The following is a 14431-nucleotide window of genomic DNA, read 5'->3' on the forward strand; positions in this document are numbered from 1 at the left end:
GCTGGAGAAGGATGTCATGCTGGGTAGGGTGGAGGGTTGGAGAAAAAGAGGAAGACCCCCAACGAGATGGATCATCCAGGTGTCATCATTGATGGACTCAAATGTGGCAGCGGTAGTGAGGTTGGCCCAGGATCGAACATTGTTTCGTTCTGCTGTGCATGGGGTCTCTATGATTTGGTTCTGACTCGATGGCACCTGACAACAACGACAACAACAACTTTGGGAAGCCATACACATACAGTTAAGTGGATTTCCCCTCCAAACTTAATGAAAGTTAGGTACCAACTTATTTTGTAATATGAGATCATTTGACTTTTGGGTTTGGATACTTGCTCCTAGACAGGATGCAGTGACCTGGCCAATTCTCAGCAGCACCTCTCCATGTCCATCTAACTGCCATACTGACACTTAAATCATATACCGGGCATGAGGGTTCTCTAAATATTGCTTGTTCAATTCTTAGAAATAGTTAAGAAACATATTAATAAACACTTCAAATAGCTTTCATCTTCTGAAAACTAGAGAATTAGATTCACATTTGTAAACTTGCTATTTAAGCAATCAAGTTTCGAGTGTTAAATTTCAAGGAACATTAATATTAATTAAACTTTTCCCTACCTCAGATTCTGATTCGTCTGTCATTACTGTTTTTATCATTCCATGTAGTTTTCTCTGGGTGTGTGTGTACTTGGCTTTAAAAAGAAAGACTCATAAATGTCTTATAGCCTCGTTTGGTTTGGGGCAACTATAAGTTTCTCACAGCTGAGTGATATAGGCTAGAGTCTTTTGCTCTAAATTTGTCAGGAAGCACAGGCTTGCTAATGAGCATAACATTTGATGTCAACTGGTCTTATTTCAAGTGCCAGCCTGATATGGATATCCGTTAATGTACCTATTAATACATGACTTTGGGCAAGTCTTAAAGCTCTGTGCTTCAGTTTATTCTCATAATAAGGGTAAAGGTACCTGTCTTTTAAGACTTTGGGGAAATTAAATGAAGTAGAAATGTTTTGAGATCAGTAAAATGCTAAATATTGTCTGACCCACAGAAAAATAATATGGAAGAGTAATATTTTGATGAAAGACTAATAAATGCTAGAAAATGAATTCAAGAAATAATACTGAACACTAACCCACATTATTAGGTGAAAGGAAAACTCTGAAGAGTTAATACATCATTTTTATTGTTATTTAAATCACATGTATTTTAATGTGCTGTTGTTGTTCAGTGCCATGAAGTCAGTTCTGTCTCATCACAACCCTATGCAGGGTTTCCAAGGAGAAGCTTGTGAGTTGGAACTTCCCTTGTGGTTCAAACTAACCCATAACACCACACCAGGACTCCACATATTTTAATATATGTTCTTTAATTAGAATCTTTTTAAAGGATACTTTCTATTATTACTTATTTGTTAGTTTGATACCTAGCAGGGAGAAGAGCCCATAATTTATAATGCTACCTTTCTCTGTTTCCAGGGAAACTGCAGTCTGTTCTCAGATGAGTGCTGGTAAAGATACAGTTTACGATGAAAGTACTGATGAGGAAAGTGAAAACCAGCCTGAGCCCTCAGTATCATCTCCAGGTGAGATAAATATATTCATTATCTTTGTTGAATATCTCATTTGGGCTCATTACTATTATGATAAAACATAAGAGGAAATATTCTGAACAAGTTTTTCTACAAAAATACTTCAGGGTTTTTTCTTCTAAAACCTGAAATTATTAATGTTAAATATATATATTTATTGGTAAATGCAATAAATTGTTGTATGTTGGTGCATCAATTGCCACTCATAGAGACCCTGTTTAGGGTTTCCAAGACTGTAAATCTGTACGGGAACACAAAATCTTATCTTTCTCCCAGGGAACAACTGGTGAATTTGAACTACTGTGCTTAGTAGTCCAGTGCTTATCCTACAGCACACCAGCATTCCTCACATTAACTCATGATTGTTATAGCTTTTAGGTGCCATTGAATTAGTTTCAACTTATTGCAACTGCCTGATCTTACGCGATACTTAAAATTCAGTTGTGTTTCAGCCCATTGTTTCTGCCATTGTACCAATTTGTCTTGTTGGGGCTTTCTCTTTTTTACTGACCTTTCACTTTACCACGTGGAGTCTTGGTGTGGGGCTGTGGGTCAATACGCCAGACTGCAAAGCCGTTTGAACTGCAAGGTTGGCGGTTCAAGCTCACCAGCTGCTCCTTGGAAACTCTATACAAGGTCACTATGGGTCAGAATTGACTCGATGGCACTTACCAACTTTATCAGCCATCATGTCCTTCTTCAGGACTGGTTCCCTCCTGACAACATGTCTAAAATGTGAATGATGAAGTATTGACATCTTCATTTCTAAGAAGTATTCTGACTGTACTTATAAGATAAATACTTCTGTAATAAATAAAGATTTTTTTTGTTCTTCTGGAAGTTCATGGTACTTTCAATATTCTTCACCAACTCCATAATTCAAGTGCATCAATTCTTCTATGGTTTTCCTTACTCATTATTTAACTTTCATATGCATATAAGGTGATTGAAAGTATTATGGCTTGGGTTAGGTACACCTCACTCATCAAAAATGACATCTTTGCTCTTTAACACTTTAAAAAGGTACTTTTTAGCAGATATTTCTAAGGCAGTATGTCCTTTGGTTTCTTGACTGTTGCTTCCATGAGCATGGATTGTGGATCTAAGTAAATTGAACTCTTCGACAGCTTCAACCTTTTCAACCATTTATCGTAATCTTACTTATTGATCCAGTTATGAGAATTTTTGTTTTCTTTAAATTGAAGTGGAACCTGTACTGAAGAATGTAGTCTTTGATCTTCTTTAGTAATAGTTCACATCTTCCTTGTTTTCACCAAGCAAGGAGATTGGGACTCACTGTTGACGTGACTGTTTGTAAGTCTTACTTCAATCCTCTTGCTGTGTTCCTCTTCACACAGTCCAGTTTCTCAGATTATTTGCTGAGCGTACACATCGAATTAGTACAGTGAAAGGCTGCAACGCTAGTGCAGACCTTTCCTAATTTTAAAGCATTTAGTCTCTCCTTGTTGTGTTCGATCGACTGCCTCTTGATCTATATACAGGCTCTTCATGAGCATAATTAAGTGTTTGGCATACCTATTTTTTTGAATATTATCAAAGGATTGTTAAAATCCACACAGTTGAATGCTTTGGCGTTGTCAGTAAAGCACAAGCAAACATCTTTCCAGTATTCTCTGTTTTCATCCAAGATTTATCTGATGTCAGCAGTGATACCCTTAGTTCCACATCCTCTTCTGTATCCAGCTTGAATTTCTTAAAGCTTGTTGTAGATGTACCACTGCAATCATTTTTGATGAAAACTTCTTAGACATTAACAAATATCTTGAAGCAATGACTTGCTGAGCATGGAATCTCAGGACCATAGTCTCAGAGGACACCATGGTCAATTGGCATAACATTATCCACAATACCAGTGTTCTATATCCTACTTTAGTGAGTAGCGACTGGGATCTTAAAAGCTCATGAGTGGCCATCTACGGTGCAACTATTGTTCTCTTCATGTGCAGAAGGAAAATGAGTGGTGAAAATTGAAGATGCTTGGAATCAGTTAGTCCATTGGACTAATGGAACAAGTCAACATCAGTCTCTACCATTCTGAAACCAGAAAAATTAGATGGTGCTACCATTATCAACTGCTCTGAAAGGGATCATGTTAGGAGTCTTGGATAGAATGGGAAACCCAGTGGAACAAAACTCAAAATTTTAAAAACGGATTCCTGGTCAGAAAGAGACTGGAGGAAGCTGAGACTATGGCCCTCAGCCTCCTGTTAGGTCTGGAATTCAACTCATCCTCGTGGTCCATTTTTCAGCCAAGTGGTGAATAGGTGTATGCAGGGACAACTACACTACTTAGGTATGCTCACCATGGAATGATCAATCATTCAAGATCAAAAGGTCAAAATTAACCTAAGGACAAAGTTCTGAGGGGTTATGAAGGAGGGTAAAATGGAAATAAGAATCACAGTTAGTAACTGGGATAACTAGTTACATGGAGGGGATTGCAATCATTGAGATGGCAAAGTGTATGGTTTGTTGAATGTAAAACTGATGATCTCTGTAATCCTTCAGCCAATTCACAATAAAAAGCTTCAGAAAATTAAAAAAAAAATAGAATATGAGGAAAGAATTGGAGATGTGACAGCAACTGTAGGCAGCTCTTTCTGTAATAAATAAATATGGCAGCAACTGGATGGATAGTGGATTTTAGGAAGGATTTTTATCTTTTTAAGAGAAATAATACCATGTTTGATGGATGTGATTAGGAAAGAAGAAACTTCTTAGGCAATAGGTAAAAGTTAGAATTATTGGGATACTTTAACTAAATACAAAAATATGGGATCCAATGCACAAGTGGAGGTGTTATTTTCACTAGGAATATGGACATTATCCATATAGTGACAACAAAGAAGGTAGATTTGATGTATAAAAAAATACAAAGGTATCTAATTTAGGTGATAGAAACATACTGATGTTGATTAAATTAGTTCATTTTTTAACCTGATTGTGATCAGATTTGAATTGAGTCTCGAAATATACTCAGTCACAATTATGCAAATCAAAATTAAGATTCTGTTTAATTGGTGGTTGTGCTTATTTTACATTAGTGCCCTGTTTAGAGTGAAGTCATTGTTTAATAATAAAATTTAATCAAAAGTTCACTGAGAAAATCTGTACTCTCCAACTTAAGCTGTCATAATTTTAATTAAATAAAGTAGCCTTTGATTTTGTCCTTTTTTCAGACCATCTCACAACTTTTGAAGTAGATGGAGATTATGGTTGAAGAGAAAATATGTGGTTAAGTGTGACTATGGAGTCCTTTCTGTGTTCTGTCTATTTTAAGCAAAGGTTTAAGCTATAATGGCACTATTTTAAATTTGGAAAAATTTATTTTCCCTTCAGAACTCTTTAGTTCATTCCATATTTTTTTGTATATTCTACATGTCATTATTTCTTTAAGTCATATCTGGGTTCACTGTGTATTTAATCTACAGGCCTCTGGTTCTAATTTTTATTTTATTTTTATATTGCTCTTGCCTTTTGACCAGAACTTTTGATGTTAAGAATTAAGAGTATTTTGTTGGAAGCCTAAACTATCCTTTTCCTTCTGCTTCAGTAAGAAATAGTCATGAAATTGAACTTTGCCAAGAAAATAATAAGTCTTAGCTCTAAAATGCTTGATGTATTACTTTTAAAACTTTTCATTGTGAGTTGAATGAAAAGATTTACAGAGCAGATCATCAGTTTTACATTCAATAAATCATACAAACCCTTTGTTCCATCCAGATTGCAATCGCTTTAGTGTAACATCGCTTCGTCTAACTTCCTCCTTGTGGTTCTTGTTTCCATTCCTCTTTCTTTCTCCACCCTTCTGAACCTTTTCCTTAGATAAATGATGTCCTTTTGATCTTAAATGATTGGCCATTCTATGGTGTGCATACCTCACTAGTGTTATTTTGGGGATAGCTTTTGATTGCTTCGTTGAAAATTGAACCATGGGGATGATTTCAGTTCCACACCTGCAGGTGACAAAGAGCCATAGTCTCAGGGTTCTACCAGTCTCTGTTTGATCAGTATATGTCTGGTCATTTTTGTGATTTTTAGTTTTATTGCACATTTTCTCCCACTCTATTTACGACCTTCTAATGTGATCTCTTTCAGAGCTTTTGGTAATTGTAGCCAGGCACTAACAAGTTCTTTTGGTCTCAGAGTTGTGAAAGCTGATATTCACATGGTCCATTAGCCTGACCGAAGCCATGGTATTTTCAGTAACCTTATATGCATGCGAAAGCTGGACAGTGACTAAGGAAGACCATAGAAGAATTGATGCTTTTGAGTTATGGTGTTTGAGGAGAATATTGAAAGTGCCATGGGCTGCCAAAAGAACCACTAGATCTGGGTTGGAAGATGTGCAGCCAGAGTGCTCCTTGGAGGCCAAGATGGCCAAACTTCGTCTCTCATACTTTGGACATATTGTCAGGAAAGACCATTCATTGTCGAAGGATATCATGTTTAGTAAGGTGGAAGGTCCGAGAAAGAGAGGAAGACCCCCAACGAGATGGATTGGCCAAGTGGCAGCATCGATGGACCCAAGCGTGGCAACAGTAGTGAGGTTGGCCCAGGATTGGGAAGTGATTCGTTCTGCTGTGCATGAGGTCGCTGTGAGTCAGTATGGATTCAATGGCATCTAACAACAACAACAATTAGTCCATTGGAGTAATTGTTTCTGAGCATCTTCAGTTTTCAACAATCTTCTTTCTTTCACAGAGAAAGAGACCAATAATTGTACCTTACATGACTGCTCATGAGTTTTAAAATTCTCAGTTGCTATCCACCAAAGTAGGATGAGAACATTGTCTTTATGGACAATGTTATGCCAGTTGGCCATGATGTCTCCTGAGACGATGATCCTGAGCCCACAGTTCCAGCAACTCTTTCCCTCAAGGCGTTTGGTTATGTCTTGGATGTTTTCATCAGTTTACCCCTGTATATCCATTCATGGATATATTTTCATTAAAGGTAAATATGTATGTAAAACTATGTTCTCTCAAACCTTTATATATTTGTGGGTATAATCCCACAGTCCTTCCTATACTGTCCCTCCTATACCCATCCAGCCTGTGTATCTATCATGGTCGTGGCGGTGGTTATATGCCATGGAATTGGCTCTGACTCATAGGAACCCTGCCTGCGGTTTCCAAGGCTGTAAATCTCTACAGGAGAGGAAAGCATCATCTTTCTCTCATGGAATGGCTGCCGGTTTTGAACTGCTGAACTTGAGGTTAGCATCCCAACTTGTAACCACGACTCTTCCAGAGTTCCTTGTATCTATTATAGATCACTGTTACAGCAGGATTTTGTATTTAACAATATTTACCTCTATTTCCTTTAACTCTTGCGTTTCTGCTTGTGTCTTCCTCTGCTTTCATCATTCTTCTATCAATGTTGTATATTGCCTTCCGTATCACCCAAGTTACCATATGTATATTCTAATTGCTCCCCCTTCTCTTCCACACCTGATAACCATCAAAGAATTTTTCTTTTAACATGAAAACTTTTTCTTGACTATTTACAATAGTGGTTTCATATAATATTTGTCATTTTGTGATTGATAAATTTCATTCAGCATAATGTCCCACATTTTATCCATGTTATGAGGTATATCACAGATTCAATGTTATTCTTCAGTATTGTGTAGTAATCCATTGTATATATGCACCAAAGATGTTTTTAAATCCTCTCTTCCATTGATGAGCATTCAGATTGTCTCCATCTTTTTGCTGTTTTGAATAAATTACTGCGATGAATTTGGATGTATATACATCTATCCATGTTACAATCCTTAGTTCTCTAGGATCTCTAGGATAGATACTAAGTACAGAAATGTTGAAGATCAAAGAGCACAGCTTTCGGTATGGATTACCTCTCAATGTCAAGAAAACAAAAATCCTCACCACTGGACCAATAAACAATATTCTTATCAACGGACAAAAGATTGAAGTTGTCAAGGACTTCATTCTTCTTGGATCAACTATCAACACTCATGGAAGCAGCAGTCAAGAGATCATACGACATATTGTATTAGGCAAATCTGCTGCACAAGACCTTTTTCAAGGGTTGAAGAGCAAAGATGTCAGCTTGAGAACTAAGGTGCGCCTGACCCAAGCCATGGTGTTTTCAATAACCTCATATCATGTGAAAGCTGGACAGTTGAATAAGGAAGACCGAAGAAGAATTGATGCCTTTGAGTTATGGTGTTGGAGGAGAATACTGAAAGTGCCATGGGCTGCCAAAAGAACCAATAGATCTGTTTTTTATTCTTTTTTTTTTTCTTAAACGTTTTATTGTGAATTATGTGATAGTTTACATGGGCGAACATTAGTTTTACATTCATTCTATCGTATATAGTCTCATTGCCATGGTTACAAATCCCCTCCATGCAATCCTTCCCCAGTACCCCCCCACGTCTTCAGCACACAGTCGCTCTCCCTCTCTGGATCTAAAGTCTCCAGCTGCTCCATCGCTCCACATCATCATCTCTGCCTCCATTTCAGGCATCACTGCTTCTCTGGGTAGGGTCCTGCTCTCTGCTCTTCTCCCTTGATGGTCCTAGGGACCTCTGCTAATCACTTTCCCCTTGCTATAAAACTTCTACCTTTACATTTCCAATCCTCACAATCAGTCCTGATAACAATTATTCACTATTGTATCACAAAAGACCTGTCTGCATTTCATTGCATCAGCCCCGCCTAGTCAGATTGAATACTACTCACTGGAGATTCTACCTTCCTCCAGGCCCTCTGGATCTAGGTTCCCTCTTGAAAGCTTGTAAGCCAGTCACTTCTTGCCTTTGTAGCCCCCCCGCCCCCCATTTTGGGTAGCCAATGTCCAAGTTGCCCATCCCTGTGTACTCTCTGTGTGGAGGAGGTGGGAATGATTCTTGCTGTAAGGATTTGTTCCCTCTTTTGAGCTACTGCTTCCATAGGTGTAGGCCAAGTTCATCAAATTGTGTGAGAATACTTTTTTTTTTTCCCCCTCTTCTTTTTACTTCTGGTTGAGCTCTGAAATAGATCTGTTTTGAAGAAGTGCAGCCAGAATGTTCCCTAGAGGCCAAGGTGGCCAAACTTTGTCTCTCATACTTTGGACGTATTGTCAGGAGGGACCAGTCGCTGGAGAAGGATATCATGTTTGGTAAGGTGGAGGGTCAGAGAAAAAGAGGAAGACCCCTCAATGAGATTGATTGGTCAAGTGGCAGCATCGATGGAGTCAAGCGTGGCAACAGTGGTGAGGTTGGCCCAGGATCAGGCAGTGTTTTGTTCTGTTGTGCATAAGGTTGCTATGAGTCAGTACCGACTCAATGGCACCTAACAACAACAATTTCAGCTTTTTGAAGAACTGCCAGACCACTTTCCCTAGTGGTTGCACCATTCTGCAGACCCATCAGCAATATAGGAGGGTTCTAGTCTACCTCTCCACACCCTCACCGGCACTTTTTTTCTTCTTTTTTGAACTTTGTTATTGATGTTGATGTGAAATGATATTCATTGTTGTTTTGATTTGCATCTCTCTAATGGTTAATAATTGTGGGCATTGCTTTTTATCAAAGAAATGAGCAAAAAAGACATGCTATCTAAATGTCTGCTTTGGTGAAGTGTCTGTTCATGTCAGTTGCTCAGTTTTTAATTGAATTATCAGTTTTTATTTTGTGTTATTGAAGTTTGCTGTTAATTTAAGATATGAGCTTTTTGGTTAATAGTCCCAGAAGTTTTTCTCTTTTCATTCTTTAGGTGAAATTTTTCGATATACTTAAGCGTATGATTTTTAGGAAGTCCCATTCATCTAGTTTTCTTCTGCTGTTTGTATGTTTTCAGTTGTGTTTGATAGTGTATATAGGCCATATCAGAGCTTTACATTTATTCTTATTTTTTATTGATTTTTTTAAGTCACATAGTTTTTTCATTTAGGTCTTTAGTCCAGGGTGACTTTATTTTTGTATATTGTGTGAGATATAGATGTTATTTTATTCTTTTGCAAAGGGATATCCAGTTTTGCCAATATCGTTTGTCAAGGAGACTATCTTTACTACTGAATTCTCAGTTCTATTATGTTGATCTGTGTATCTTTCTTTGTACCAGTATCAGGCTGTTTTGGTTATTGTGCTGTATAGGTCTTGAAATGAGAAAATGAGAGGCCTTATACTTTGTTCTTCTTTAGCAATGCCTTGCTTATTTATTACTTGGTTTCTTTATGTATAAAGTGGATGATTAGTTCTTCCATTTCTTTAAAGAATGATGCTAGAATCGGGATTAGATTGCATTATTGCTGTAGATTGCTTTGGGTAGTTTTGGCATTTTCACAATATTAAGTCTTCCTGTTCATGAGCATGGTATATTCTTCCATGTGTGTAAGTGTCTTTTCATTTATTTTAATAGTGTTTTGTAGTTTTCTTTGTATCAGTCTTTTAGTTTCTATGGTTAGATTTTTTCCAAAATATTTCATCTTTTGGGTGGCTGCTGTAAATGATACTGTTTTCCTCATTACCTTTTCAGAACTCTCTGTATTAGTGTAAAATAATCCAGTTGACTTTTGTTTATTGGTCTTATACCCTGATACCTGATTGAACCTTTCAATGAGTTCAAATAAATTTCTTACCTAGTGTTCAGGATTTTCCATGTGTAGAGTATTATTTGCAGATAGCATTTTACTTCTTTGAGGATTTGGATGACTTTTCTTTCCCTTCCTTGATTTATAACTCTGCTAAGACTTCCAGAACAACATTGAATAGGAGTGGTAATGAAAGGCAATCCTTATCTGGTTCCTGTTGGTAAGAGGGATGCTTTCAGTTTCTCTTCCCTGAAAGCAATGTTAGTTGGGTTTTTGTGTATTACCTTAATTATGTTGAAGAATTTTCCTAATATTCCTTTTTTTTTTTTTTTTTTTTAGCATCTAATACCATTGACTCTTGCACTCTTCCCTGTACCTTCTCCCTTCTCCTATCTTTTTTTTTTTTCCCCCAACCTCCATATATTGCCTTTCTGGTAAACCAAGTTAACTTGTGTCTACCCTGTTGCTGTTGTTAGGCACTGACTAGTCTGTTCTGACTCATAGTTACCTTATGCACAACAGAATGAAACACAGTGCAGTGATATGCCAACCTCACAATCATTCTTATGCTTGTGCCCATTGCTGCTGCCACTGTGCCATCCCATCTCATTGGTGGTCTTCCTCTTTTTTCCTGACCCTCCGCTTTACCAAGCATAATGTCCTTCTCCAGGGACTGCTTCCTCCTGATAATATGTCCAGCATATGAGAGATAAAGTTTTACCATTCTGGCATCTACAGAATATTCTGGCTTTGCTTCTTCCAACATGGATTTCTTTGTTCTTCCAGCAGTCTGGGTGCTTTTAATATTCTTTTCCAACACCAAAACTCAAATGCGTCAATTCTTTTATGGTTCTTCTTATTTATTGTCCAACTTTTACATGCCTGGGAAGCTACTGAAAAGTACCATGACTTCTGTCAGGCACACTTTAGTCCTCAAAGATTTCTTTGCTCTTCAACACTTTAAAGAAATCTTTTACATCAGATTTGCCTAATGAAATATATCATTTGATTTCTTGACTGCTACTTCCATAAGTGTTGATTGTTGTTGTTGTTATGTGCCATGGAGTCAGTTCTGACTCATAGCTACTCTGTACAGGGTTTCCGAGGCTATAAATCTTTACAGAGCAGAAAGCCTCATCTTTCTCCTGTGAAACAGCTGGTAGTTTTGAACTGCTGACCTTGCATTTCGCAGCCCGATTTGTAACCACTACGTTACCCAGCAAAATGAAATCTTTGACAACTTTGATCTTTTCTCCATTTATTATGATGACATTTATTGGTCCAGTGGTGAGGATTTTTGTTTTCTTAACATTGAGGTGCAACCCATACCAAAGGCAGTTCTCATTGATTTTCATCAGTATTTTCAGTCCTCTTCACTTTCAGCAAGTGAGGCTGTATCATCTGCATATCACAGGTTGTAAATGACTCTTACTCCAGTTCTGATGCCATGTTCTTCATAAAATACAGCCTCTCAGATTACTTGCTTAGTGTACAGCTTGAATACATATGGTGAAAAAATACAGCCCTGGCACACACCTTTCCTGACTTTAAACAATTCCGTCTCCATTGTTTGTTCAAACAACTGCCTCATGAACAAAGTGTTCCGGAATACTCGCTCTCTGCAATGTTGTCCTTAGCTTGTCATGATCCACACAATCAAAAGCCTTTGCATAGTCAATAAAGCACAGATAAACAGCTTTCTGCCAAGATCCATCCTACATCAACAATGATATACCTCACTACACATCCTTGTCGGAATCTAGCTTGTACTTCTGGCAGTTACCTGTCAGTATACCATTTCAGCCATTTTTTAATTATCCTTAGAAAAAGTTTACTTGAATGTGATGATAATGGTATTTTCTAATGTTTTCCACATTCCTTTGGGTCTCCTCTCTTTGGAATGAGCACATAATGAATGAATCTCTTCCAATCAGTTGGCGAGGTAGCTAGCTACCAAATTTCATGGCATACATGAGTGTGTGCCTGCAATGCTGTATCAATTTGTTGAAAGACTTCAATTTGCATTCCAACAATTCTCAGAGCTTAGTTCTTTGCCAATGCATTCAATTCACCTTGGACTTCTTCCTTTATTACTATTGGCATATGATCATATGCTACCTCTTGAAATGGTTGAACATTGACCATTTCTTTTGATAAAGTGATTCTGTGTATTCCTTGCATCTTTTTTTTATGCTGTCTGTACTATTCAATATTTTGCCCAAAGAATCCTATAATATTGCAAGCTAAGGCTTGAAGTTTTTCTTCAATTCCCTCAGCTTGAGAAATGCTGAACATGCTCTTCCCTTTTGATTTTCTAACTCCAGGTCTTTGCACATTTCAATATAATGTTTAACTTTGTCTTCTTTTGCTGCCCTTTGAAATCTTCTGTTCAGCTCATTTAGCTCTTCATTTCTTCCATTTTCGTTAACGTCTCTATACAAATCTCAGAGTGTCTTCTGATATCCATTTTGATCTTTTCCTTTTTTCTTATCTTGCCCTTTTATTTATTTATTTTTAACTATATTATTTTTTTGATCCCTCCAGCCACCCACCCTGCAACCATCACATTTTTGTTATTGGTAAGTGCCATCAAGTATGCTCCGAGGCACAGTAACCTTGTAGAGGATTTTTACAAGGAGAGGCTGGTGAGTTTGAACCACTGACATTGTAGTTCAGTGCATTATCCTACAGCACCACACCAGAACTGGATAACATCATAGAATATTTCATTCATCAAGAATATCCTTTCTTTTTTTTTTTAACACTTTCGTTGTGAATTGAGTGATAGTTTACATGGAAAAATAATTGGTTGTGCATTCAACTAATTGCATTTTTTTTTTCAATGCAGTGATTACAAACCCCTCCATGTACCATCGGTTAACAGTATTGCTTCTATCCCCTCTATTCCCCCCCTTTTTTTGATGTACACAGAAACACATAAGAATATATCATCAATTAAACAATAAAAGGGCTAATTTTTCAAGGCACCCTCCTGCCTGCCAGCAAACAGCTTTTCTCTTTCTGTGAGTATAGATTCCTTAGCCGCTCTACCTTTCCATGCCATCACCTCTGCCTCCATCTTTGGTGTCACTGATTCTTGGGTTAGGCGCTCATGTTCTGCTCATGCTCTTCTCTCATTTGGATCCTAGGGTCCTCTGTTCCTGGAATGTAAGATTTATTGCTGCTCCATTTTTATTACACAACTTCTACCTGTACAGTTGTGACACTTGCAATTAGTAATGAAAACAGTTACTCATTATTAAGTCAAAAGTATCCTAGCTCCATCTCATTTCACCAGACCAATCTAGACAAGATGAAAACTATTCAGTGGGGATTCTACCTTCCCCTGCATACTCTGAAGCTAAAGTGCGTCTTGAGAACTTGTAAGCCAGCCACTTCATGCTTTTATGACCCCTCCACCCTACCCCCACCCCCATTTTAGGTAGCTAATGTGTAAGTTGCCCTTCTGTATCAACTCTGTGTACTGAGGGGATCGGCTTGGTCTTTGATGTGAAGAATCCTTCCCTCTCAGTTGGTATTTTGAGCTACTACATCCATAAGTATAGGTCAAGGTCATCAAATTATAGTAATTTCACTTACTTCCTGTATCAAACTTCTTTAGCTTCCTCTGGTCGAGTTCTGATCGTCTAGCCATCAAAATTAGATCAAATGGATACTATCTGCAAGTGTGGGCATTCTTGTGCACCTCCCTTCACTTCATATTAGCTGGATGCTTCACTCTCAGCTTTAGCCCACTACAGCATGTTACTGTGATGCTTGCAGCTCTGCCACTGGTATTTTAAATACTAGCAGCATACATCAATGGTGGACAGGTTTTAACTGAGCATCCAGACTGAGACAGACTAGGAAGAAGGATAAACAGACTACTTCTAAATGTTTATGCACTGAAAATCTTATGACTAGCAGTGGAGCACTGTCAGATATAGTGCTAGAATGTTAAATACTGAAACATGTCTACCCTATAGCCTGTGAATAATTCTTCCTACGTTTCTACTCCTGATATCCATTATAGAATTCTTTCAATGTGAAAACCTCTTAACTTATGCCAAAGTCTCATATAATATGTGTCCTTTTGCGATTAACTGATTTCATTCTGCATAAAACCCTCTAGGTTCATCCGTGTGATAAGGTGTTTTGTAAATTCATCGTTATTCTTCAGTGTTATGTGGTATTCCATTGTGTGTGAACCAAAGTTTATTCTTCTATTGATGGGCATTCAGGCTGTCTCCATCTTTTTTTGTTGTGAATAATGTTGCAAT

General features: G+C 37.7%; 1 protein-coding gene across 1 annotated transcript in view; it reads left to right on the forward strand.

Moving 5' to 3' along the window:
* Window positions 1-14431, forward strand: part of XRCC4 (X-ray repair complementing defective repair in Chinese hamster cells 4) — a 313461-nt gene that overhangs the window by 97149 nt on the left and 201881 nt on the right. Inside the window, exon 5 of the mRNA XM_006870596.1 lies at window positions 1477-1583. Within this exon, the coding sequence (XP_006870658.1) occupies window positions 1477-1583 (107 nt within the window). The remainder of the gene's footprint in view (window positions 1-1476; window positions 1584-14431) is intronic.

The sequence above is a fragment of the Chrysochloris asiatica genome, unplaced genomic scaffold, assembly GCF_000296735.1.
Source record: "Chrysochloris asiatica unplaced genomic scaffold, ChrAsi1.0 scaffold00145, whole genome shotgun sequence".
Classification (NCBI taxonomy): Eukaryota; Metazoa; Chordata; class Mammalia; order Afrosoricida; family Chrysochloridae; genus Chrysochloris; species Chrysochloris asiatica.